At 45.3% G+C, this 26,495-nt stretch overlaps 1 protein-coding gene across 4 annotated transcripts in view; it reads left to right on the forward strand.

The window, feature by feature from the left end:
* Nucleotides 1-26,495, forward strand: part of TBX4 (T-box transcription factor 4) — a 132,586-nt gene that overhangs the window by 84,141 nt on the left and 21,950 nt on the right. For all 4 annotated transcript variants that reach the window (XM_053274545.1, XM_053274548.1, XM_053274546.1 and 1 more), the window contains 2 exons: nucleotides 14,852-14,971; nucleotides 17,931-18,078. In XM_053274545.1, coding sequence (XP_053130520.1) covers nucleotides 14,852-14,971; nucleotides 17,931-18,078 — 268 coding nt within the window. The remainder of the gene's footprint in view (nucleotides 1-14,851; nucleotides 14,972-17,930; nucleotides 18,079-26,495) is intronic.

Below are 26,495 nucleotides of genomic sequence, written 5' to 3' on the forward strand. Positions count from 1 at the left end.
ATGCAGATTCACTCCCTGGCAGCATCTCCAGGTAAGAAGACTCCTGCCTGCAACCTTGGAGAAGCCGCTGCCAGTCTGGGTAGACAATCCTGAGCTAGATGGACCAAGGGTCAGACTCAGTATATGGCAGCTTCCTATGTTCCCATGTTTGTTCCTATATTTGAAAGAGTGCTACTACCATCTATGGTAGATTAAGATTATGGTTATCAAGCTCTGCATGCTCCGAGACAGGACCAATCAAAATTCAGGTCGATCATATGTATCCAGACAGCTGTCACTCATCCCCAGTTCCAGGGGATATAACACCTTCCAGAATTCCTTTCGTTCCTTCAGAACTTTCAATAGACCTGCCAATACAGGGTTTAGAGACAGCTACCGAGGAAGAGATGATCGTGGATCTTCCTTCAGGGCTAACTGGTGTCACCCCTGGAATAACAGGCAGAGGATTGGGAAGAGCACATGCTGGAGGTTATGTCAACGCACAAAACCGTAAGCAATGACGCGATATCGGTGGGGGGCAGGCTTCTGGAATTCGCAGAAGCCTGGGTGCACAGCACCACGGATCAATGGGTGTTGAGAACAGTAAAGCATGGCTATGTTATAGACCTTGTGGCAACTCCTCCCGATTTTCTTTTCTTAACACCTGTCCCCAAGGTGAGGTCCAGGAGACTGCTGATGGACCAAAGCATCCAACACTTATTAGACATCCATGCAATAGAACTGGTTCCGTTGATGGAATTATGTGTAGGTGTCTTTTCTCTTCTCTTTTTGGTGCCAAAAAGGAGTGAAAGACGATGATAAAGGCTGTGAAGATTAAGCTGTATCCAGACAGCTGTCACTCATCCCCAGTTCCAGTCCTGTCTTGCTCTGCAGACAGAGCTTGAGTATTGCTGTGAGGAAAAATTTCACAGCCTTTCTCCTCTTTTATTTTAATAGTTTTTACTTTGGGATTTCCTCTGTTGAGGTCTCTCTTATTCGCAATATGGAGCCTGATTATATGGGGGATATGTTGAAGGGTTCCCTTCCGGAAGGGTTCCCTTCCGGATCCTCTAGTATCTGGACGTCCTGAGCTATGTCCTTGGAGGCTTGATGGCAGGACAGAGATCTCACGAGCAAGCCGTCCAGATACGGGTAAACATGGATCCCCCGCAAGCGCATGTAAGCTATCACCGCCACCATGAGTTTGGTGAATACGCGAGGAGCTGAGGACAACCCGAAGGGTAGAGCCCTGTACTGGAATTGTCTCTGATTGTAAACAAACCTCAGGTATTGGCGAGAGGCAGGATGAATCGGTACATGTAAGTACGCCTCTGAAAGGTCTATCGAGGACAAGTAATTGCCCGGGTGTACGGCTGCCTTTATTGTCCTTAAAGACTCCATTCGAAATGTGCGTGTTTTTTGTTTTTTTTTGGCACCAAAAAGAGAAGAGAAAAGACACCTACACATAATTCCATCAATGGAACCAGTTCTATCACATGGATGTCTAATAAGTGTTGGATGCTTTGGTCCAGCAACAGTCTCTTGGACCTCACCTTGGGGACAGGTGTTAAGAAAAGAAAATCGGGAGGAGTTGCCACAAGGTCTATAACATAGCCGTGCTTTACTGTTCTCAACACCCATTGATCCGTGGTGCTGTGCACCCAGGCTTCTGCGAATTCCAGAAGCCTACCCCCCACCGATATCGCGTCATTGCTTACGGTTTTGTGCGTTGACATAACCTCCAGCATGTGCTCTTCCCGATCCTCTGCCTGTTATTCCAGGGGTGACACCAGTTAGCCCTGAAGGAAGATCCACGATCATCTCTTCCTCGGTAGCTGTCTCTAAACCCTGTATTGGCAGGTCTATTGAAAGTTCTGAAGGAACGAAAGGAATTCTGGAAGGTGTTATATCCCCTGAAATTCCTCCTTGAATTACCATGCCCAACCAGCATGGTTTTCTTTTTGTCCTTTGTGTCCACTAAAATAGGACCCAAGGATTCACCAAATAACTTCCCCCCCAGAAAGGGAGTAGACGCCAAGGTGACCTTGGACTTGGCATCTGCCCTCCAATTTTTCAACCACAAACCTCTGCAGATTGCCACACCTGCTGCCATGGCATGAGATGCGTGCTGTATGCAGTCCAAACCAGAGTCCGCCATAAGGGCAGACGATCTGGCTAACTTATTCAAACCCTGGCGGAGTTTTAAATTATTTTGTGGTACCAGCTTAACAAGCTCCTTAGTCTACAAAATGGAGGCTCTAGCGAAAATAGAATTAGTGGCAGCTGCCCTTATGACAGTTGCAGATGCCTCATGAGCCTTACGTAGCAGATGATCCGCTTTCTCTTCCTCTGGTGTCTTAAGAAGGTCATCTCCCTCCTTGTTCACCAGAGCCCCAGTGACCAGCTGGGCCACAGGTCCATCCACCACAGGAACTGTCAAAAGAGCCATTATATCTGGAGGTAAGGCATACAATTTTTTGGGAAGGATATGGCAGGTTTAGTGGCCCCCGGCACACCCCACTGCAAACATAACATCTTTAAAAAATGGTGGAAAAGGTACAGTGGCTGCTGAAATAGAGGTTGATGAAAAACCTTCCTGATCCAAGCCAGCGGCTGAAGGTGTGCCAGTCTCCTGAGACACATCCTTGATGGCCCTTTTGGCTTGAAAGGGAGTAGCAGCCAAGGTGACCTTGGACTTGGCATCTACCCGTCAATTTTTATTTTTATTTATTTATTTATTTTAAACCATAACCCTCTGCGCAGTGCCACCCCGGCTGCCATGGCACGAGAGGCGTGCTGTATGCAGTCCAGACCTGAGTCTGCCATAAGGGCAGAAGCTCTGGCCAATTTATTTAAACCCTGGCGGGGTTTAAGATTTTCTGGAGGTATCAGCTTAATAAGCTCTTTAGTCCACAGAAGGAAGCTTCCTATGTTCTTAAATGGGTGAAAGCATGAGAGAGTAAGAAATTCCCTTTAGCAGCTCAGTGGCAGAGTCTCTATTTGGCATGCAGAAGGTCCCAGGTTCACTCCCGGGCAACATCTCCAGGTATGGCTGGGAGGGACCTCTGCCTGCAACCTTGGAGAAGCCGCTGCCAGTCAGTGTAGACAATCCTGAGCTAGATGGGCCCAAGGGTCTGACTCCGTATGAGGCAGCTTCCTATGTTCCTCTGTATAGATCAGTGGTTCCTAAACTGCCTCCAGATATTGCTGAACCACAACTCCCATCAGCCCCAGCTACAATTTATCGTGGCTGGGGATGATGGGAGTTGTAGTTCAGCAACATCAGGAGGCTCCCAGGTTAGGAAGCACTGGTATAGATGTATGTTGGTGTGTATTTCCATCCAGTCCTATCCCAGGGTTCAGGGCGGCTGACAGCAATGCCATCTGTGTCCCCAAAGGGCTGACAATCTAGACCTAAATCATTCTTAAATGCCCACTATTGAACATATCGCTTTAAAAAATAATAATAACACAATGTGCCAAGTGCTGTACAGAAGAGGTTCCTCATTTTAGGTCCACACCAGGGATGTAGCTATAATGGAGCAGGTGGGTTGAAAGAACCTGGGCCTCCCTGCTCCTGAGGGCCCCCCAGCTCCACGCCCTCCCTATTTCAGTCATTATCTCCCTCACTCTGAGGGGCGAACAAAGGGCCCCCTTTTCCCTAGCTACGCCCCTGGTCCACACTAATGCCTCTGCACTGAACTGGCAACTGGTGTGTGAACAGATGCCTCAGAAAAGCCATGTATCTTGAAGCAACCGTTTGATCTCTGTAGCTCAGTCTTGTCTACACAGACTGGCAGCGGCTTCTCCAGGGTTGCAGGCAGGAGTCTCTCTCAACCCTCTCTTGGAGATGCTGCCAGGGAGGGAACTTGGAACCTCAGATGCTCTTCCCAGAGTGGCTCCATCCCCTGAGGGGAATCTCTTTCAGTGTTCACACATCGTCTCCCATTTATATTCAACCAGGGCGGACCCTGCTTAGCTAAGGGGACAAGTCATGCATGCTACCACAAGACCAGCTCCCCTCCATCATGTTTCAGTCATGAGATAGGTGTGTTTAGGGCTGTTTCTGAGGTGGACCCAAATACTCAGAGCCAGTTGTCTAGGGAGACCCATCCATACAGTCATTTAAAAAATGCTCTCCACTCCTCTTGTGGCTTTGGTTTCCAGAGGCTTTGCTTTTCGTTGTTGTTGGTGATTTTGCATGGAATAAGTTGCTATATCGGTGATGAAAGACACATTGCACTGCTCCAAAGACAAATTTCAGATGACCTCTTTAACGCATGAAATTTATTCATTCAGTCATTCAATTTATATACCGCCGTTCCAAAAAAGGCTCAGGGTAGTTTACATCAAAATAAATACAATTAACAGTTAAAATCAAAACTATAAAAATAGCATAAAACTAATTAACAGTTAAAACATTTAAACAGTTAAAAACCCTGGAGAACCAGGCCAAGCACTTGCAGCAGTTAAAAACAATTTACAACAAATTAAAAACCCTGGAAGGCCAGGCCAAACAGATAGGTTTTGAGGGCTCTCCTGAAGGCCAGCAATGAATCCAGATTACGGATTTCTGCTGGGAGTGCATTCCACAGCCCAGGAGCGACTACAGAGAAGGCCCATCTCAGAGCCGCCACCAGACGAACTGGTGCTAACTGAAGATGGACCTCTTTGAGTGACCTTAATGGGTGGTGGGGATCATGCAGAAGTATATTAAAGTAATATTTTAGAGTAACTTACAGATTTCCCCACAAAACGCGTAAGCTAAAACAAACCGAGCAAATGTTTTGTTGTAATACACCATCCTCAGTGCAACATTTCGCATGCCAGCTGAAGGCACTTAACTACAGAAGCCGAGAACTGAAAGCAGCAATTGCTTTTGGTTTGGCATTGGTCTTATTTGTGTGTGTGCGCATTGGTGGATGGTGGTTTTATTCGACCGTCTCCAGTTGCTTGGTGTGTTGGCAAATGACGCAAGATAGTGCATGATGAAATGAGTGACGAGGACATAGGCCGGTAGCAGGGCAGGGATAACAATGGAGTTGGAGCTGGAGTTGGATTTTACAGGAGGAGTTAGATTTTGGAGTTGGATTTTACGGGAGGAAATGGCAGCTTCTTGATGGCTCAAGAGGAGAGACTATTTATTTATTAATTAGACTTATGTACCACCTTTCATTAAAAAAATCTCATGGTGGTTTGCAATAAAATTTAAAAAAAAACCCAAAACCATTAAAAGGTTAAAACAATAAGGTTGTCCAAGACCAAAAGAGCAGATTTGGGGGTGGTTGAACACAGAATTCTAACTGCATTAACAATTGGTGGGTCACCTCAATATTAGCTCCAGCAAGCTGTCTTTATAATCCGACATGTCCAACCCATTGGAGAGCCTTCGCCGTAGCTCAAAGTTTTTCCATCAGCTTGGTTGGAAGGGAGATATAAATAGATACCCCATCACCGGCGCAAAAGTTCCTGTGGATCAGACAAAGTTGATGAGGCTCATATTTTACTTCATTGTAAATCCTACAGCACTCAGCATAGCAAATTGATTGCACCTCTTTTAAAGAACCTTCAGAGAAGACCAGTGGATTTTTATGTAACCCATCTTCTTGCAGATAAGACTGTGGTTGTTACTTCTTGTGTTGCTAGATTTTTTGCCATTGCATACAAGATGTGTCAAGCAATGGCGAAGCCCCCTCCCTCCATCAGTTAGGTAAGGATGTCCCTTGGTAAACTTCCTCTACCTCAATGTAACTGTGATATCTGACAGACTGTACCAACTGCATTGAACATCAACTTTGTATTATAATGCTGAAATCTAGTCAAGTACTGTAACAAAGATATTGATTGGAGCGGAGGCTCACGGATGGAAGCTTAGGGTGGATCCAAAGATCAGATGGAACCAACAATTCAATGAAGGATTCTTTCACGAACCTGGACTTGGGCACCACAGATGATCACCAAACCTTGATTTGTTTTGCCATATTGTGGTTTGTCAGGTTCTCCTTACTTGATCTAGGCTTTCTTTCTCTGTGTAGGAGCTCTGGGAGGGCAGAGCTCCTGAAATAAACCAAGACGCAACCACAATTGTGGGTTCAGATGTTGCATGAGAGTGTGGTTGGGGCAAAGAAACCAAGCATGGGTTAAGATGGTGATTTGACTGCCCGGTTTGTTGACTGGCATGGGTTCAGACCTACAAACTAACCCAGATGAAATAAACTGTGGTTCCACCTGATGCCTGAACTTGCCCACAGAGACAACTCTCTTCCTCCTAGATATGTGCAGCCTGTGGTTTGCCAAAGCAAGAGCAGTCCACAAGGAATGAACGGTGGTCCACCAAAAACTCAGTACAGGACCAGTGGTTAGTGTTGCTAACCACAGCAACAGGCCATGTGTAAGACAGCCACAATTCATGGCCAGTGGGCTGCATTTGGCTTTGTCACACGCGTGTGTGTTGTACAGGCTTTCTGTGTGCAAACTTGGAGGCGAGATCCTTGCGTTTTGGGCCCAGAAAAGCAGTCCTTGCAAGATGCCTGCTGGCAAGCAAAACATCCCGTGGTCATGGAAGCTCTTGGGGCCAAATGGCATGATGCTGGAGTGCTGGGACTGGCATTTCCTGTTTGGGAAAAATGGCTCCTCGTAAACGCAGCCAGGGTTTGGGAGAAAGGTGTGCATTGGGCTTGCAGGGAGGAGTCGTCCAGTTATAGAAGAATGTAGGAAGCTGCCTTATACCGAGTCTGAGCATTGACCATCTAGCTCAGTACTGTCTACACTGACTGGCAGCGGCTCTCCAAAGTTTCAGGTACACAGGATTCTCTTCCACCCCTACCTAGGTGTTTTTCACAAAGGGCTTTTAGCTCTTATCTCCTCCAGAATGGAGAGTGCGTGTTCACATTTCGACCAGATTTACCCCGAAGTCCCTGTAAGCTATCGGGGAGCACTTCACACGCGATATGAGTTTTTCATTGCACGTTAGAGTGTAGCCCGGTTTATACTGGGGGTTTAAAAAAAACCCCACTTTTTACATCTGGGTTTTTTTTTTGGCAAATTTGAACTCGCGGTAAAGCCTCGTGGTACAGCCAGCCATCTGAAAACCCTCCTGGGCACTTTCCAGACTAGACCGTGCAACAGGGTCAGGATGTATCTCTGAAGTGGGCCTCCACACTTCCTGCATTGTGACACTGCAGTCCCTATGCGGACAGCAGAGTGCCGTTCACATTTCTGATGCCTTGTTTTGGATTTAATCACTGCGATGTAGTGCTATGACGGCGTATATCCGGTGTTAAAAGTTGCTGGTTTTTTGGGTTGTTAGTTTCCGGGAGACTGCTCCCCCTGCTGATTACATTTTGAAACCGATTTGCCTGAACGCAAGCATTTTGCTGCTGTTGAGCGGCTAATCTGGAAAGCGCCCTGGAGATTCTGCCAGGAATTGAACCTGGGACCATCTGCATGCAAGCAGGTGCTCTTCTACTGAGCTAGGGCCCCATCCCCTAAGGGGAATATCTTACTGCACCCAAATGCAGTCTCCCATCCAAATGCAAACCAAGGTGGACCTTGCTTAGCAAAGGGGACAATTCATGCTTGCTACCACAAGACCAGCTTTCCTCCCTCAGGCTGGTTCCCTAATATAAATGACTCCCCTGAAGCTGTTATTGGCCATGGAGGGGAAAACTTTAGTGGGCACAAATTTCCGGCCTGAATGTTTTCCCCTCCATTGGTAATAGCAGTTTAAGGGACGATATGGTTTTAGAGGCATGGTGAACAGGGAGGGTTGTTGGACTCACCCTGCACTTGGACCCCGATCCAAGTTAACCACCCCCATCCTCAACTGTTTTAATTAGAAAATTACACTGTGGGGTTCCAGTCAAGCAGCACAACATGTAGTTTGGTTCCAAAAGGCAGGTTGTTACCATGATATGTCACAGAAAAAACCAGACCCCATTGTGATGTCTTGACGCAATCACATGGAAATGGTGCCTTCCAAATCCAGTTCCCATGTCATCTTTCTGTAGCCAAACGGATGGACAAGGGAGAAAAAGAACCTGAAAAGCACTTTTTAAAAAAGATTACAGCTTTTGCTATAGTGCGTTTGTGTGGTAGAGATTCTCGTTAAAAATTAGGTGCCACCACGTCGGAGGGTGGCCCAACCCGCGTGCTCCTGAGCATCCCCAGAACTCCTAGCTGCAGGTGCACAGTTCTTCAACTCAAGAAGGAAAGGGTTCCCTGGAGGCAAGGGGCTTTTCAGACAGTGCTTTGCATCTATTCACTTTCTCCCCCACTTAGCATCCTTGTGTTTCTCGGTCTCTTTAGAAGAGAGCAGTAGAGAGTTCAGTGGGGTTGCACGTTTCTCCCTCTCGGGCACGTATCGTCTAGGCCAGCTGGAACGCTTCGGATGTGACCGTTTTCTCCCTGCTGTCGTGTCAAGGGGCTTGTGCGCACCAGTTGTCTGCCTCCTACACCAATGAGGAGAAGTCCGGGGCTCTGTAGAGCTGAAGTATAGTGTGCCGTTCCTAAAGTCTGGGATGGTGGTATGAGAACAAATGTGGCTTTTTCCTCGCAAATCCCATTTAACTCGTGTCATGAGCTCGTAGGCTATAAGGAGCCATCTTCTACAAGGCTCTCTGTGTGTTTGGGAGCTTATCCTTGTTTTGGAGGCCAAGGCAAATGTGTGTTGGGCATTAAGAATTTTGTCCACTTTTAATGAATAGGAATCCCTGCCTTTTAGTGAAGTTCATGATGGCACAACAGGCGAAGCCCTTTCCTGGTGGGAAGATGCAATAATAAGGCAAAATTTGCTTCTAGATTCCTGGCTGTGGTGCAGTTATTGAAGACGAGAAGGGAATAGCTCAGCAGTATAGCACATTTTGACGGCAAAAGCTGCCCTGGCTTATGGTAGCCTGCCTCTGAACATGGAGATTCCATTCTTAGCTATCACGGCTAATAGCTGTTGAGTGACCTTTCCTCCCTGAATTACTTATCTCTCTATTTTTTAAACAGCTGCCTAAGCTAGTGACCATCACTACATCTTGGTGTAATGAGTTCCAGAGGTTAGTAGAATTATTCAGAGGTTAGTGGAATTAATACATTATAGTGCATTATGTGGCTTTTGTTTCTCCTGAATCAACTTTAATTGGATGATCTTGATTTCTAGGGCATATGTACATTTTTAATAGAAACTGGTTTTAATTCCGTTAACAGTCCTGGCTGAGATTAGCATGAGATGGAGAGCTAGGGGCCAAAGTGAATTCTTGCCACTCTCACGTGAAACTATAATTCCCATGGCACCATGGGGCCAACCCCAGCAGGGCTGGGGTGACCGAAGAGGTTTTGTTCTTAGTCACTCCTCCCCTCTTCCCTCAGATCCTTTTCTGGCACACAGGCAGAGGGCTTAGGAGAGAAGCTGGTTTACTGTCCTTTGCACTGGGAGATGGAGAGGGTAAGATACAGGGTGAGCCCGACTGCTCAGAAAGGATTCCTGCTGTTTCTTAGTGTGCTCTTGAGTTGGTGTATCGACTCCTGGCGGCCACAGAGCCCTGTGGTTGTCTTTGGAAGAATACAGGAGGGGTTGACCATTGCCACCTATGAGATGATGCCTTTCAGCATCTTCCTATGTTGCTGCTGCCCGATAGACGTGTTTCCAGCGGGGATTCAAACCAGCAAACTCTGGCTCGATAGTCAAGTCATTTCCCCGCTGCGCCATTTTACCTTCTCAAGAATGCAGTGGAAATGGCAACGTGGTGCTGGGCGTCTTGCTCGGCAGTGGCGAGCTGGCAAGTGGATTTGTAGATGCCAAAGGCAGAGGGAGCTGCCTTATCCCGCGTCGGACCCTTGGTCTAGCTCAGTACTGTCTACTCTGACTGGCAACGGCTCTTCAGGGTTTCAGGGAAGGGACTTTTTCCAGCTCTGCCTGGGGATGCTGCCAGGGATCAGACCTGGAACCTTCTGCCTGCAAAGCAGACGCTCTACCACTGAGCTGTGGTTCTTCTGCTACTCAACAGAGTTAGGCAGTGGAAGGACATGGAGCAGAAATTCTGCTGCTGGTTGGATTTATATGGGGAGAAATATTTGGGAGGAGGCAGTCCTTAAGCTTGGTCCAGCCTCGGAAGGCTGGATGAGGCTAGTAGCTATGCAGCGTTTGGCTCAGGCCTGCCCTGGGCCACTCGGTAAGCCAGACAACTCACCACATTGCTGCTCTGGAGAAACCTGGCAAATGACCCCTAGCTAAGCAGCAATAGAGCGTGGACAAAGACGTGGCTAGGCCTGCCGGGTCTTGGATGCTGCCAGCTAGAGCTCGCACTAGGGATCCCGTTCCAACTGTGAGTGCTTTCTTTGGTACATCTAAAACTGTATGTTCCAATCCGGCAAAGGAAACATCCCACAATTTCGATTTCCTTCCAACCTCTATGACCACATTCATTTTGGCCACACCGCCCTTCTTTCTGGCTAATCATCTCTTGGTTAAAAAGAAAGCAAGTCCCTATGATCCAAATCCGTTTTTTCATCGTATTGCCCTAAACATTTTTTTAAAAAAAAAAATTCAAAACCCATCTTTGCCAAGAGGTTGAGAAATATGTTTTCATTAAGAAAATTCAACTGACGAGTCGCTGGCACGCCGCTTGCAGATGCCAGAATGTAGCGGCTAATAACCATGATGAAATGGCCGTCTGCAGCCAGAATATTTTAACTTCATACCCAGCACTTTTCCTGGAAAAGGGTGCAGAAAGTTGGCAGGATCTAGCAGCTTGTGGACCTTGCTGATTTCCAGCGCCAAAGTGCTCCCCCAAGGCAGTGACGGCGTGGGCCTGCAACTTAAGCGATTCCAAAGATCAGATGTGAGTTCTAATTTGTTATCCTGAGAAGAATTTTGGCTGTTTATATTATCGAAGGGCTTCAGCTCACTCTATTTATTTTAGAGGGCTATTCTAAAGAACATTATGAACTCAAACTTGTCTGCCCTATATGAATTCCATATGCTGAAGCTTAATTTTAAATGCCATTAAAAAGCACTTAACATTTACAGTATATCAGTTCCCGGCTCCTTTAGTAGCTTGGATGTGCTAGGGTTTGGAAAGCGTTTGGTGGGCAGAGAGAAAAGAAGCCGTTCAGAAGTCGGGGTCATAAATATCCTTGTAGAATCTTCCAAGGCTGCGTTTAAAATTATATTGAACAAACTTCTCACGTACCTTTTTAAAAACACTTTCATTTGGGGGTGTAATTTTTAAAAGAAGTCTATTTAAAAAAAAATAAAAAATTGACAGGTAAAATCAGATTCCCTCTGTAGCATTCTCCCCTCCTCTAAAAGTGTGAATTTAGTCTATGTCTTTGGAAACGGAAATATCCTACTGTATTTATACAGGTGCTTACCTGTGTCCAGGGTTAAGAGGAGTGCATGGCTTATGAATGGAAATCAAAGATGGCCGTTGGTAAACCACCCCGGTTTGAGCCCAAACTAGTTACACAGTAAACACCTGGCACGTACGCGGGGCATTAGAAAGAGGCGATTCAAAAGGCTTCTAAAAGGAGCCCATTTTGTGGACTTCTGCCCGAGTGGTTACAAAATGGTGGCTGAGACGACAAAGAATGCTCAACCCACAGAATGTTCTTCTGTCCCTGGAATGGCTGTCTACCTTATGCGTTCATGGATACAACTCTCTCTTTATGAAGAGAGCAGAATGAGAATGTGAGGACCCAACTGCATTGCCGTGGGCAACCGTAGCATCATTTTTTTGAGAATCGGAGGCCCATCTCTCTCTCTCTCTTTTTCTGAGTCAAAAACCTTTTAAAAAGCATATGTTGTGTGTGAGAAAAGGTAATGCAGTTTTGGTTGAACTCCTGGCTTTGGGATAGGGTTGCCTGCTGTGTCTGTGATTCCTGCAGTTGCTCCTGAAGATTTTTCCAATATTTTTCCTCCTATCACACCATGAAAGTCTCCAATTTTGCTTTCAAGAGAGGCATCTGGAGACTGATGCAGATTCCTGGAGGCTCCAGTCCAATCCTGGAGGGTTGGCAACCCTATATTTGGAAGGGCTTGAAAGGAGAAAAGTGTATTTGATAACCCCTCTCCCTGTGGTAATGTATCTCATGGAGAGACATTTTCAGAGGTCTTCAGAGCAGGGAAAATTATTGAGAAGTAATGTTGTTTATTTAACAACAACGTATTTATAGACGGCTCTTCAACAAAAGTGTCTTTCAGTAAAAACAAAATGTGACTTATATGGCTCTGGGAAGAAAGAGTATGTGATGTTCTGCTCCAGGCAAAATTGGAATAGGAGTTTGGTGCTGCTATGTAACGCTTGAGAGAATGAGCAGTGAATCTGGGAATAGCTGGTTCAAATCTCTCCTTGACCATGAACTCAGTGGATGGCCTTAGGCAGGGGCGGAGCCACCATTGAGCGAATGGGTTCAAAGAACCCGGGCCACCGAACCTCAGGGGCCACACCTCACACCTCAAACATGCACCCCATGTCTGACGTCAGACATGGGGGGGGTGATGTAGCTCCCAAATGGGGCCGCGCAGCCCCATTTGGGAGCTAAACCACACCCCTGTGTCTGACATCAGATGCTGTGGGCGTGGCTAAATGCTCCCTGCATCTGGCATCAGATACAGGGGGCGTGGCTAGGGGCCCCGCAGTGGCGGCAGAACCCAGGCTGCCACTGGGCGCCTGGCCTCAGGTAAGCCACTGTCTTAGCCTTGGTCTCCATCTGGAGTTTCAGGATGACAGTATTGGCCTCCATTACAAGGCTGCTTAAAAGAGCACACTCTAGTACTGTAGAGCATTTATATGGTACTTTCAAAGGTTCAAACTGCTATACAGACATTCTTTTGTTGAGCCAGCATGGTGTAGTCGTGTTTAGAGCATTGGACTAGAGGAAGGAGGACCCGGGTTCACATCCCCATTCAGCCATGAAAGTCAGTGGAGTACTATGCCATCCAGCTAGTGGCCATCAACACACCTCGTGGCAATGGATTCCACCAGTGAATTATGCAGTGTGTGAAGAAATCCCTCCGAGTGGCTGTTGTTGGTGTCTCTCCTGTGTGTTATTCTCTTATTATGGGCCCTTTTGGGACAGGGAGCAATCTTCAAGCCCTTTTAGGGCACACAGTTTGGGAACTGCCTCTGCTAACTGGGCAGAGACACCTGTTCAAGCAGTGACTCTTACATTTATCAGGGGGAGAGCAACTGCCCTCTCTAACCCCACTATAGCATTCTCCAGTAGGGATGTGTAGAAATTGATTTTTTCAATTCGATTTGTGCCCAAATAGAATCACCCCTGATTTTTGTGTCTGAATCTGTCCCTCTGAATCACCCAATTTGATTTGGATTCAGATTGATTAGGGCCACTTATAAAGTTCCTAGGGACACCAAATTTGGGTGGTAGGTCTCCATGGGTGCCACCTACCACACAGATTTCAAGGCAGTGGGGCACTTGGTTGATTTTTCATTATTTTATTTAGTTGTATGGAATTTATTTATTTCCGCCATAGGAAATAATGGGCATTCAAAGTTGCCCTATCCTAACCCTAACATAGATCCCCATCTTTTTCTTTCTTTCTTAAAGGTAAGCTCTAGCCCTTGTAGAAGTGGATTTATGGAGCAAAATGTGCAGTCACTGTTTTTCAAATGTTCTAATTCTTTGGTGTCTAATAACTTTTCCTTATAATGAATCCCTATGAGGATTCATTATACGCCTTCATTTCTTCTATTCATGTAGACTATTCATGTGTGGACAATGCAACTGTCAACTGCCATGTGTCACACACACACACACACACACACACACACACACACACACACACACCTCCCTCGGGGTACTCAGTTTATTTTTTAGGAATTTTTGAAGTGTTTAGATTCTTTGGTGTCTTCATTACGCACCTTCATTACTTCTGTTCATTTTTACTCCAGTGCTTTGCGGGTGGGGAATTAGTGGCATCCCATGTGCCAACTGTCCCCCCCCAAACAAACAAACGCAAAAAACCCCCACCAACCAAACAAAAACCCATCAGAAAAAAAACCCCAAAAGCCACTGGGTATGCAATTTATATTTTATTAGGAATTTTTTAGATGTTTAGACTCTTTGGTGTGTAATGAATCCTCATAGGAATTCATTATTAGGAAAGGTTATTAGACACCAAAAAGTCTAAACACTTGGGGAAAAACCCCGAGACATAAACTGAGTAGTACCCCACTGCTTTGTGGGTGGAAGGAGGGTTTGGTTGGCACATGGCAACTGACAGTTGGCACTGTCCAAAGACAGTCAAAAGGCATAGAAGAAATGAAAGTGTGTGATGAATTTTCATAGGGATTAATTGAGGAAAAGTTATTATACACCAAAGAATCCAAACACTTGAAAAATAGTGACTGCACATTTTGCTCCATAATTCTACTTCTACAAGGGCTAGAGCTTAGCCTTTTTTTTTTTAAGTGAAAGCAGGGGATCTGGGGGAATTAATAGGAGGAATCTGAATCTTGAATAGATTTGAACCTTAATCTAGCCAATAGACACAGAGGTGATTTGTTCTGTCTCCAAATCACCTGAATGAGCTAGATTTTGGTACAAATTGATTTGTACCCAAATTGATTCACATATCCCTATCTTCCAGTGTGTGTTGCTGGGGTCTACTTTATATTTTCTTTCTAGATTGTGAGCCCTTGTGGGACAGGGAAGATTTTTCTTATACCTTTTATTATGTAAATAACTTTGAGACCCTTTGTGTTGAAAAGTGGTATATAGGTACATTTAATAACAATATATCTCACTTGGATAAAAAGATATGTATTGCTTCATGATGTCTGAAATGCACTTGCTATGAATGTCTGTTTTCTTGTTGGCTTAGGCCCTGACTTTGGATTGTGTTAATCTTTCCTTTCCTCAGGAGAATGTTTCCAAGTTACAAAGTCAAGGTCACAGGGATGAACCCCAAGACCAAGTACATCTTGTTGATTGACATTGTCCCTGCGGATGACCATCGGTACAAATTCTGTGACAACAAATGGTAAGTGAATATTGGCTTGTGTCAGAGATGCATGCTGAGATCAGATTATTCCAGGGATTCCAGTTGGGTGCTGGTACAGCCATGTGTGAGCAGAGGCTGCATCCCATGCTTGCTGATAGTTTTGTCTTCAGTAATGTTTGCTTTGCATGGGATAAGTTCCCAGAAAACTAGGACAGATTTTCCACCAGAGGGTAGCCTTCAGTGCTCTTTTATTCTTTTATTCTCCCAAACCATGCATTTGTTTTTCTGTTGTGAGCGCCTTGGAGACAGGATTATTCCTATTTAGAGAAGAAGAAGAAAGCTTGGCTGACATCAAGCCTAGCGTCCTGTCAGCCGAATGTCATTTTGCAAACGTGTAAAGGGCAGTTCACTAGTGCAAGAGGAACCCTTCTGCTAATGCAGCACCCCTGCTGTTTCATGGAAGCAATGTTGTCCTGGTGGAACATTCGTCTGGACGTCGGCCACTGTAAACTGTTCTGACCTCATGAGATAGAGTGGAATATAAATCAGATGACTTAGTATACGGCATGTTGTTTCAGAAGCAAACGTATGTGAATAGGTCCTTGTTCTGAGAGGCTTATATTGTGAATTTTAACAGTGGAGGAGATAACTGGGAGAGACAGTCAAGGATGAAATGCAAACCAGTGCAGGTACATGTATGCAGGTTTCAGTTTAGCTGGCGTTGCAACGGAGAATGAAGATTAAGGAGTTAAGCCAGCAACCAGGTCCCCTAAGTTTCTAAGAGCTTGGAGATCCCCTTCCAATTCTGACATTCTGCGATTCCTCAAGGGAAGCCAGCCAATTGCTTTTTGAATGTCAAGGCAGGATGCAAATTCACCCAGAAATGAAATTAGTTAAGCTTCATCGTAAAGACGGGTTTTGAGTAGGGTTGCCAGCCCTCCAGAATTGGCCTGGAGTCTTCAGCAATGGGCATCGATCTTCAGGGGACTCTTGAAAACAATCCTGGAGATCTGAATGGCTTGATCTTGTGAGAAATATTGGGCAAAAACATATCCAGGAATGGGTTCAGCCAGAGTTGGCAACCCTAGTTTAGAGGAGGGATATGACAGGCTGGGTGGTGGCATTACATCTACTTCTCCAGGAAGGTGTAAGAGGCAGGAAAAAGGGACGGGCAGAAGTGTTCCCTCTCACAGGGATTCCCAGATGTTGTTGACTACAACTCCCATAATCCCCAAGCAAAGGCTATTGCAGCTGGGGATGCTGAGAGTTGTAGTCCACAACATCTGGGAATCCCTCTTAGAGGAAACACTGATGGGCAGGGTCTTTTCAACTGCAGTGGTTTTGAGCATTTAATTCTCAAGAAGCATGAACTTCAGCAGGCTTCTTAGGCCTGGGAAGGTGGCCCATGACACATTTTTGTTCCTTGCTTCTACCTATGAACAATGGGCTGTTGGTCTGAATTGCTTAATGGAGTGCCCGCCAGCTGTTAGGACAGTGTTTCCTTTTTCCTTTTATTGCCCTTGGAAAGTTGCTGCTGGTTTTGGTATGAATCCCTGTTTAAAAAGACAAAAAACACGGTGTGTTATGGCATGAGGACAATGCATGGGGAACTGGGCTGCATCGCTATTATGTGCTGTACTGGAGCCACGATGCACGTCTAGGAAAAGGGAGGGGGCTGAGGAGGGAAGGCACGAGAGAAAGATTCAGGAGGCAAAGGCCTCCTGGGAGGCCACAGGAATATAAACGGCCCCGAAGAGGAGCTGTCCCTGAAAACTTTTGGAGGCATGCATCCAGTTGCTACCACTTGCTGTATGGATCGGACTCAGGCCTCCACTTCCGGCTTCACTATTCAGTGTGCTGGATCCTCAGTGCCGAATAGTAAGGGAGCAAAGCCTGCTGGGGGCAGGGATGATGTGGGCGTTCTCTTAACATGTTTTTACGTTCCAAAAAGCAGTGGCAGGAACGCTTGACTCTGGATAAAGTTGCGCACTGAATGTTGATGGTGCTCAAAGTTAGCATTCCTTTGAATTTTAAATGTATAATGTGAATAATGTTTAAAAAGAAAACAAAATGTTTTGCTTCAGGTTTGCAGCGTGATGAGGTGGTGAACCCTTGGTCCCGTACCAATTCCTCTCAATTCAGGGATTCCTAACAGGAGTGCTAGTATCTCTAGAGGTCCTTGAAAGGCTCCCAGGGGGTCCTCGGAGCCCTTCTGCCTCCCCACACTGTAGCCACAATATACTCCTACACAGACACACACTCATTCTCTTTTAAAATCTCTATGGGTTATCTGAACTGAGGGTTTGCAACAGAAGGGTTATACTTATTTAAAAAAAGATTAGGAACTTCTGTTCCAATTAATATCTCTCTCTCTCTCTCTCTCTCTCTCTCTCTCTCTCTCTCTCTCTCTCTCTCTCACACACACACACACACACACACACACACACACACACACACACACACACACACACACAATATTCTGCAACGGGAAAAATTTATAGATGCCATGTTTGTTCCCTGAAGGCTTTTTCTCCGTGGCTAACAGCAGTTTCTGGGGCATGATTTGGATCAGATCTGCAGCACTGGGGGCAAAGGTTAGACCCCCTTCTTCTGCAGCGTGGCCCCAATCTAGATCAGCTTCACCAGAGCTACCTTTTGACAAAGGGAAAGATGCTGGAAGCACCCAACTTTCCATTCTAACTATACAAATAGTAAAGTGTGCTGTCGAGTCGGTGTCGACTCCTGGTGCCCACAGAGCCCTGTGGTTGTCTTTGGTAGAATACAGGAGGGGTTGACCATTGCCATCTCCCACCACACAGTATGAGATGATGCCTTTCAGCATCTTGCTGTATTGCTGCTGCCCGATATAGGTGTTTACCAGTGGGGATTCGAACCGGCAATGTCTAGCTTGCTAATCAAGTCATTTCCCTGCTGCGTCATTAGGTGGCTGCCAAAAACATGTCATGAAGGAAACGTTCTGGATTTCCTCTTTTTACAGGATGGTGGCTGGCAAGGCTGAGCCCGCCATGCCCGGGCGACTGTACGTCCACCCGGACTCACCTGCCACAGGAGCCCACTGGATGCGTCAGCTGGTCTCATTTCAGAAGCTAAAGCTCACCAACAACCACCTGGACCCGTTTGGACACGTAAGTGAACATTCTGTTTGCTGTTGGAGATGCTGGTTTCAGTATGAAAGCAGGAACAGCAGGATAGGTTTGCCCGCCCTGACAGAAGCTGTTTTTATGTTTTGCCTGCAAGCCATTAAAATCTCCAGGTTTGCTTTCAATAGTCCCCTGAAGATTGATGCCAAGTCCTAGAGGTATGTTCTTAAACAGAGCCTGGGACAGAGGTCCCTGCCATCGAGCAGATAGGTTGATCCTGAATCCTGTCTTGCTGTAATAGTATATACACTAGGTGTGCCTTTTTGTACCAGTCATATGCATGTCCACTTCCCCCCACCCCTACGGTTGTCCAATCTTTCAGTCATAGAAATGTGCAAATCGTACCCAAATCGGTGTGTCGTCCTAATTTGGATGTTCCTAGCAGCCCATTCCTATGAACGTTGTCTTTGGCTTGTTCTCGTATTGGATCCAGCCTTTGCTATGCGAAAACATCAGATTAACTCCTGTGTATTTCAGCACTTTTCGTTGGTCCCTCCGTGTCATATTGTCTGTTTCTCTACTTGCATGAGCATTTGCTCATTCTGCTTGATGGTATTTCAAATTGGTCCAGCCTAGTTTTCAACCATTCGGGAGCCTTTGATGTGTAACGGGCTCATCGTGTGCTCAGCACCAGGCTGCACAAAGGAATCATTTCCCTTCCCAAATTACTTTCTGAGGTCCTATAAAATATCTACAGTATTTTTGTTTGGAAAATCTTAATTCACATGTAGTGTGAAGGTAGGGACTGGTAAGAATGTGACCACAGTGGATTATAGAAGTGGAGAACATTCACCTGGGCACAGCACTGGACCAATATGCTGCTTACCTGTCTCGTAGTCTAATACAAAGAGGAGGTGGAACCACCATGTGAAAACAAAAATAATTACATACAGTACATTTTACTTTCAGCAGCAACATTTACTCAGTTCTTCCATGTGTGTATTTATTTTAAAAGTTATTTTGGTTTGTTCCTTGGTCTTATTTTACACTGTATTTATTTTATTGTTGTGAGCTGCCCCAAGCAGTAGTGTACTGGAGGGGTGGGGTATAAATATTTTGAATAAATAAATGAATAATCCAAAATAGGTCTACTTGCTGCTGTCACAGCAACTGGTTCTCATGGGGTCCATGGGATAAGTAATTGAAACTGGATGTGCAAATCAGTGTACAATTAAATCAGTTGTATTTGTGATGTGCAAGCGATTCAGTTCTGTATTATACTGCTGAGAGAGGATTATTTTGTACAGGGCATACGCTCTGCAGTTGTGGATAATAATTTTAGCATTGTGTACAATGACGACTCTGACCCAGATTGTGACAATTGTGTGTCCGCCTTTTGGAGACGTATCTCAAGCACATGATGCTAGAGTGCAGGGAGGTAGAAATATCAATAGAAATGTTAGGTAGGTACTCAGCTACTGCCAAAGGTTCTTGATTTTATGTATGTGACAATATTTTAGTTTCTGTTTTTGCTTTTTCTTTACTGAGTATATTCTGCTTATATTGCTGTTTGATCTAAGATCGTAAATAAACAACTAACTAACTAGGTAGGTAATAATTTATTACAGTTGATAGATCAGATTACAGAAATAAAGGGATAGATCCTGAATTACAGCTGTGCTTGATGGAATCCGTCGGCCTGTGGTGGTAGAAAGCTTATGCACTGGTCACACACAAAATGTTGACACAGATCCCTTTTTGTTTAGTGCAAGAGGTGGATTAAGTCTTTGCACCATCCATGCAGGGATGGATAACTTTATGTTATCTCTACTTGGAGAGAAAGCCTCTTTTCACAGATGTAGACCTAATGGCTATCTGTCAAGCTATCCTGGGATTGTTTCTTGGAGCGACTATGAATTGCAAGAAGTTGAAATTTTCCAATTTTTATATCCAGTACGGTAGGAGAAGCCAGCAGCTCTTCAGTAGCAGATGGTAGAAGAGGCATTTATCAGCCTCTTCCTTTTAAGACGTTCTTTTAAGCCACTGCTGCTTAAAAGCAAAATCCCTCCTCTTAGGGTAAGGCATTAATTTATGTATTTCAAAATCTTTACATGCACGGAGATAATCAGCCTGACAAAACCGCTTGATTTATGCGGGTGTCCTGAGGGTGCTTGGGGATATAACAAGCTTAACCATTTTGACAGATTTTTGGGCTTCAAATTGATTGGGAGCAATGTCTGTTTCTATCTCTCTCTCTCTCTCTGGAACAGGAAAAATGAACATGCTTTCTGAAACCTACACAAGTAAAAAATGCTGACACAAGCAAAAAATGTCCATTAATAATGCCAGATTTATTTAAACTGCTATAGATCCAACTACTGTTGAAAAATGAGACTCAGCCCTTCAAAATGCCGCTCAATGGGCAATTCAATTAATGTACTTTCACAAATATTGCCTGTAAACAGATATAATCTATTCATCTTATGAATGACATCCAGACTAGCACTGGTTTTTTTTAATATCTCCTTTTCCCTCTGAAACTCACGATGCCTACCAAAAACATGTCCCTGATGGTCACGCAACCCTCCAGCAGCACCCACTACTTACTGGAAACTTTTTACTCCATTTTTGAGTTTAAATACCAGCAATAAAGGACCTAACAGAAATTATCCTTTATACCTGTGCAGATGGTAATTTATGTTCAGATGTACATATTGCCATCCACATAGTCTCAAGATGGTGCACAGCTTGAAAAATAATACAATAAAAACACTAAGCAAAGTTTATATTGAGTTTCCCCACTTTGTGAAACTTTTGCTGTGAAGTAAGATGTATGCTATGACCAAAGTGGTTTCCATGCTATGAGGCAGAGAGGGGCTTCTGGACTACATAATTCTAGATAACGGAAGCCGGTTAGCCAAGCCAAATCCTACAGTGGGAGGCAATCCCTGTGCCTCAGCTGCACTCACCTGCATGCCATCTCATGTCCTGTCCCTAATTGTGGTCATTCCTGATTCCCCAGAGGAAGAAAGAACCCAGAAATCACAGGTTATGCCTTGGAAGAGCCCAGTGCGCTCTCTCGCTCTCTCTCTCTCTCTCAAATAGGGGGCCCTGGCTAGAAAAATACTGCCTGCAGGTATCTTATAAAAATCAGAGCCAGCTTGAGATGCTAATTTTTGAGGAAGATGGTCCCTAGTTGAGAATCCAAACCAAGATCAGTTCCAGAAGTGAAATCCAAGCAGACAGAGTGAGGCAGGGAGGAAGCAGGAGCAGCAGTGAATGCTGAGGAGCAGGAAGAAAGGCACAGTCAGGACAGGACTTGGGAGTCTGTGTGAGCATCACACAGGAAGTGCTTAGTTCTACAGATACCAGCTGACAGGAAGGGGAAGTTCATACAGGATTAGCAGGCAAAGGCAATGACCAATTGGGAAGGGAGGAAGTGGAGCAAAAACAGAAAATAAAAGCTGGTGATGCTTGTTGGGCTGAAGAAGTCTGTGGATTTGGTGGTTTGAAAGGAAGACCCCAGTGCCACTCCCAGAAGCTTCCCAGCTTGAGACCTCCTGAGGCTGGCAGGTCAGTAGACAGATTCTTGTTCTTCCTGGTAAACCTCAATACACAGTTGCCCTGTAGCATATCCATGCCAGGGAAGGTGACTCAAGTATGCGCTGAACATGGAGCGTACCAAGGTCAGGTGTGTTGTGTCCCAACTGAGGATGTTTTTCTAAGTGGAAGGGGTGACTCTTCACCCAATGATGGTGATTTTTCTGGACCCCTCTACCAGAATCCAGGACAACCCTCTCAGTTCTCCTCCCAGTTAATTTACTTCAAAAATATAATGTGAATGTAGAGATTGAATTTCCTTTTCTTGCCCCAAGTGAGGAGACAGCACAGTTTAACTCATGTCTTTATCCTAACATTTGGGAAGAAAGTAAAGAGAAAGAGAGAGGGCATGTTAAAAATGGGATTAAACTTTAATTATACGATTCCCTGGGAGAAGCTATTAAATTGTGGGGCTTGCGTGCCACTATCTGTTGTTTTGTATTAAATGGGTAATTGCCATGGCAACCTTGATATCATGTGACTCCTGATCTCCTTTGGAGAACCAGGGAACTCTCTTAATAGCTCCTAATTTTTTTTACCTGAAAGTCAATACATTTAATGGTAATTTCAGGGAAAGTTTGCATTCTTAGGCATCTTCCAATCTTGAATGGAAATAACTTCAAAGAATGGGGCCAGAAATTTTGGGCTGGTAATCTATTTGGTTCTGTTCATATACAGCCACACGTCTTTCAAATACAGAAAAAGTTATCCATGATTCACTCCTAAGAAAACTAAGGAAATGTATTTCTTTTTAAAAACACAACACTACAGTGTTATTGCTTAGATTTTTATCCTGCCTTTCCAATTCCTTGTCAAGTTGCTAGTTCTTATGGGTCACAAATATGAGATTCTGTGTGTCTAAATCACATGTGTGGTGGGAGGTTGCTAAATTGGTATACAGCTCTGGAAAAAATGTTAGATTGGTGGTGACTTCATGGTTTTAAAAACCTGTTTATAGGCAGACGAAGAAATATACATTTTGAACAAGTTGATTCAGGGCATGCCAGATGTCAGGCCCCAGGGTAATATTGGTCCATACAAGGAACTCACATAACAAAATGTCTGTCTCTTTCATTAGTTGGACAAATGTTGGAGGGTGTGATGGAGCCAATTCAAATATAGCAGAAGTAATTCATAGTAAAGTGCTTTCTGAAATGCATCACTTTATACTGGAGTTTGTGGAACGCCTATTTGAATGCTCCTCCATTTAAACCAAACCAAGTCTCAAAGTCCCTGTACGTGGAAAGTTAGCACATCAGGAAGGATTTTAGCCTAACCTTCCTCTTGACATGCTAAGTTTCCAGGTGCAAGTTTTGCTGATGTGGGGAAGCACTCAAAGAAGCAGTCGTGACCTGTTTCCTAAAGTGATGCAGTCCTCAAAGGACTGTGCAATCTGTGCTGCTTAGTTCTATGTCTCAATGAATGCAGAAAAAGCAAAACACAAACCCTGTCATTGGGGCCAGAGGTGCTTCAAGAGGATGAGATAAGTTACAACTCCACCTGAAACACAGGAGTAGGGTTACCACTGAAATACTACCCTTGTCTTAGAGGTGTTAATATCAACAATTGGGATTGGCTGTGTACACAGCGCTAACCCTTTAGTTGGCAGTTGTGTGGATGGATTTTAGTAGGGTAATTCTCTCCTGTGCAAGGTGATTTTAACTCACGTGGCCCTTGGATGTATGCACACTGAATGGGCAATCCTGTCAAAAAGTTCACAATTGCGTGCAGACTTGAACATAAGTCCATAGGTTTGAATAGTCTTAAAGCACACACACAAATCTGTGTTAGATTGTGGCCGTTGCGTATGTAAGGCTCTAGCCATCTTCACATTCTGGCTAGAGGCTTTACAGACAGGGATTCTACTCCGAATCCCCTTCAGAAGAGAGTGTGTGCATTCACACACCAGCCAAAACTACCCCCAAGTCCCTTTGGGATCCTTGGACCCACTCCACACACAAGTCAGGCTTTGTTTTGCGAATTCTAGCTTATCTTGAGTTATTTCTGGGTTTGTAAAATGCTGGTTTTAAGCAGCGATATTGGAAGATGCTGAAAGGCATCATCTCATACTATGCAGGAGGAGGCAGTGGTCAACCCCTCTACCAAAAAAACCCACAGGGCTCTGTGGGTGCCAGGAGTCAAAATTGACTTGACGGCACACTTGACCTTTTAAGCTACTTTCCCCTGAAAACACCAGATAGGGAGAGGCACTGACTAGAATCATTAGCATGATAAGAAGGATACTCTCTATAACAGTTTGCCCTGCTAAATGAGCAAAGAGGCACCTTTTAACGTGGTGATTCTCTTTATTTAACAAGGGGAGAGTAACTGGCCCTATCCACCCACAGCCCAGTATACCTCCAGTGACTGTTGCTGGTGTCTTGTCTTATGTTTCTTTTTAGATTGTGAGCCCTTTGGGAACAGGGAGCCATCTTATTTATTTATTATTTCTCTATGTAAATTGCTTTGGAAACTCCTGTTGAAAAGTGGTATATAAATATTTGTTGTTGTTGTTTAGAAATGCAAATATAGCTCTTTAGAAAGCTCTTCCCCCCACCCTGCCCCATTGGCTAGAAGGAAAGCACGGAGGCATGCCATGTGAACTTGCCTCAAAAGCAAACCTGAGAGCAGAGGGGAGGGGCTGCTTCCTTCAATGTCGCAAGTGTGATTCGATGTGGCTTCGCTTGGCATTTACTCCGCAGCATGAAGCCATGTGCAAATAACTTCCTGGTGAAAAATTCTGTTTGACTCAAAAACTTCCATACTATTATGTCTGGGGAAAGACATAATAGACACTATTATGTCTGGGGAGAGCCAGCGTGGTATAGTGGTTAGAGTGATGGACTAGGACCGGGGAGACCCGAGTTCAAATCCCCATTCAGCCATGAGACTTGCTGGGTGACTCTGGGCCAGTCACTTCTCTCTCAGCCTAACCTACTTCACAAGGTTGTTGTGAGGAGAAACTCAAGTATGTAGCACACCGCTCTGGGCTCCTTGGAGGAAGAGTGGGATATAAAATGTTAGGGGGAAAAGTGGTCAAATAAGGAATATTATGGCATTGTCTTTCACTCCTTACTTCCCTGAATACAATGAAGTTCCAGCTTCACAGGGTTACTTTATTAATGAGGAAAGCTTTGGTATGAGTGCATAAGATACCTGTTTGTTTACAAATAGACCAGTTGAGCATGGAGTTTGACTCTTGGAGTCCAGTGAAGTGAAGTGAGCTGCTGGAAGGGTTTTTCTCATAAGGTGCTTCTCGTTCAGGTAGTACATCTGCTCACTCTAAACTCGCCTCGGTCTGTATGGAAAATCAGAACATGCAGACCATCTTCTCTTGTTCTACATTGAGCTGAGACAAATCTTCCTTGGCAGTTTTAATAACCAGACATCATGGCTGTTCATGGGGGGCAGAAGTATTGCCAGGAAAAGGTACACCTGCCAATTCCTGCCCCAAACCTTTGGTATGAGTGTGGGTCTTCAGAAGAATGCTTAATGAGAATTCCCTTGGCCTGACCAAGGTCAGTCTAAACTGGCACTGGCCAGATATATCTGGGAACCTCACAAGGGCAGCCGCCCCATGATGAGGGTGAGGCCCCCCCCTTATTCCCTCCCCGTGCCTGATATTCAGGGACAGCCACCATCCATGGAAGTGCCATTTAACTAATGTGGCTCAATCCTTTCCCTTCAAGTCTGCTTGGGAATCTTCCTGGCCCTTACTTGCTGACGCTTTTAGGAACATAGGAATCTGCCGTATACTGAGTCAGACCATTGGTCTATCTAGCTCAGTTGTCCTCACAGACTGGCAGTGGCTTATCCAAGGCTGTAGGCAGGAATCTCTCTCAGCCCTATCTTGGAGAGGCTGCCAGGGAGGGAACTTGGAATCTAGATGCTCTTCCCAGAGCGGCCCCATTATCCCCTGAGGGAAATATCTTCCAGCGCTCACACTTCTAGTCTCCCATTCAGATGCAACCAGGGTGGACCCTGCTTAGCTAGGAGGACAAGTCATGCTTGTTGCCACTGTACCAGCTCTCATCGTAAGGGGAGGAAAGGGGACCTGCTAACAACAGTATATCCTGGAACAAATTAGCCTGGAAATGGCACGAAACCCGATTCATCTCAGTGCTGTATGGTTCTCACTCCTCTGTTAATCGCCTTTTGCTTGGGCAGGCCCCAAAGCGCTTCCCTTTCACGACTGCTGGGCTGCAGGCAAAAAATCGCGGCACGTTTTCACGAGGTTCTTTAGACTCCACGCTCTGGCATGCAGACTCCCATCCCTGGGCAGCCATGAAACTCCTAAACCACGGCAGTGAGGGAGGGGGGCCTGCCGGACTCCATAGGCACACTGGGGCAGCTTCCAGGAGTAATAGATTTTGCACCCTCTGCAAAGTGGCTCAGGCCCAACACTTCAGAGGTTTACATGTCACAGTTGTCCCTTTCGGAGTCTCTGTAAAATATCCTTTGGGGCGGGACCACCATTTCCTTCTTCCCCTAATACTGTCTTGAAGTAGGCGCCAAGCTGGACTTCCCCGTTTTAATCTCACTTGCTGCTAAAAGCACTTTCTGTGTTTTAAGAACAGCAGCATGGCCCAGCGGACGGAGCAGGAGGCTTCGATGGGTGGTCTTCAAAGCAGATTAAGGAACTAAGCCCAAAAGGGAATGGGGCGCCTGAACCCTCCAGGGCCACTTTGGAGTTCCCAGCACTTGGCTTCTGGTAGAGACTGTTCACGTGTTACAAGAAGCAGGGGAAGCTGGAGGGTGACCTAGAGCTGAAGAATTGTAATGGGACTTTATAGAACATTTAGTGAGGGAAAAGGTGTTTTATGACCTGTATCCACTTATTTTCCTGGTTTTTAAGATGAGGA

The sequence above is a fragment of the Hemicordylus capensis genome, chromosome 12 (genome assembly GCF_027244095.1).
Source record: "Hemicordylus capensis ecotype Gifberg chromosome 12, rHemCap1.1.pri, whole genome shotgun sequence".
NCBI classification, from domain to species: domain Eukaryota; kingdom Metazoa; phylum Chordata; class Lepidosauria; order Squamata; family Cordylidae; genus Hemicordylus; species Hemicordylus capensis.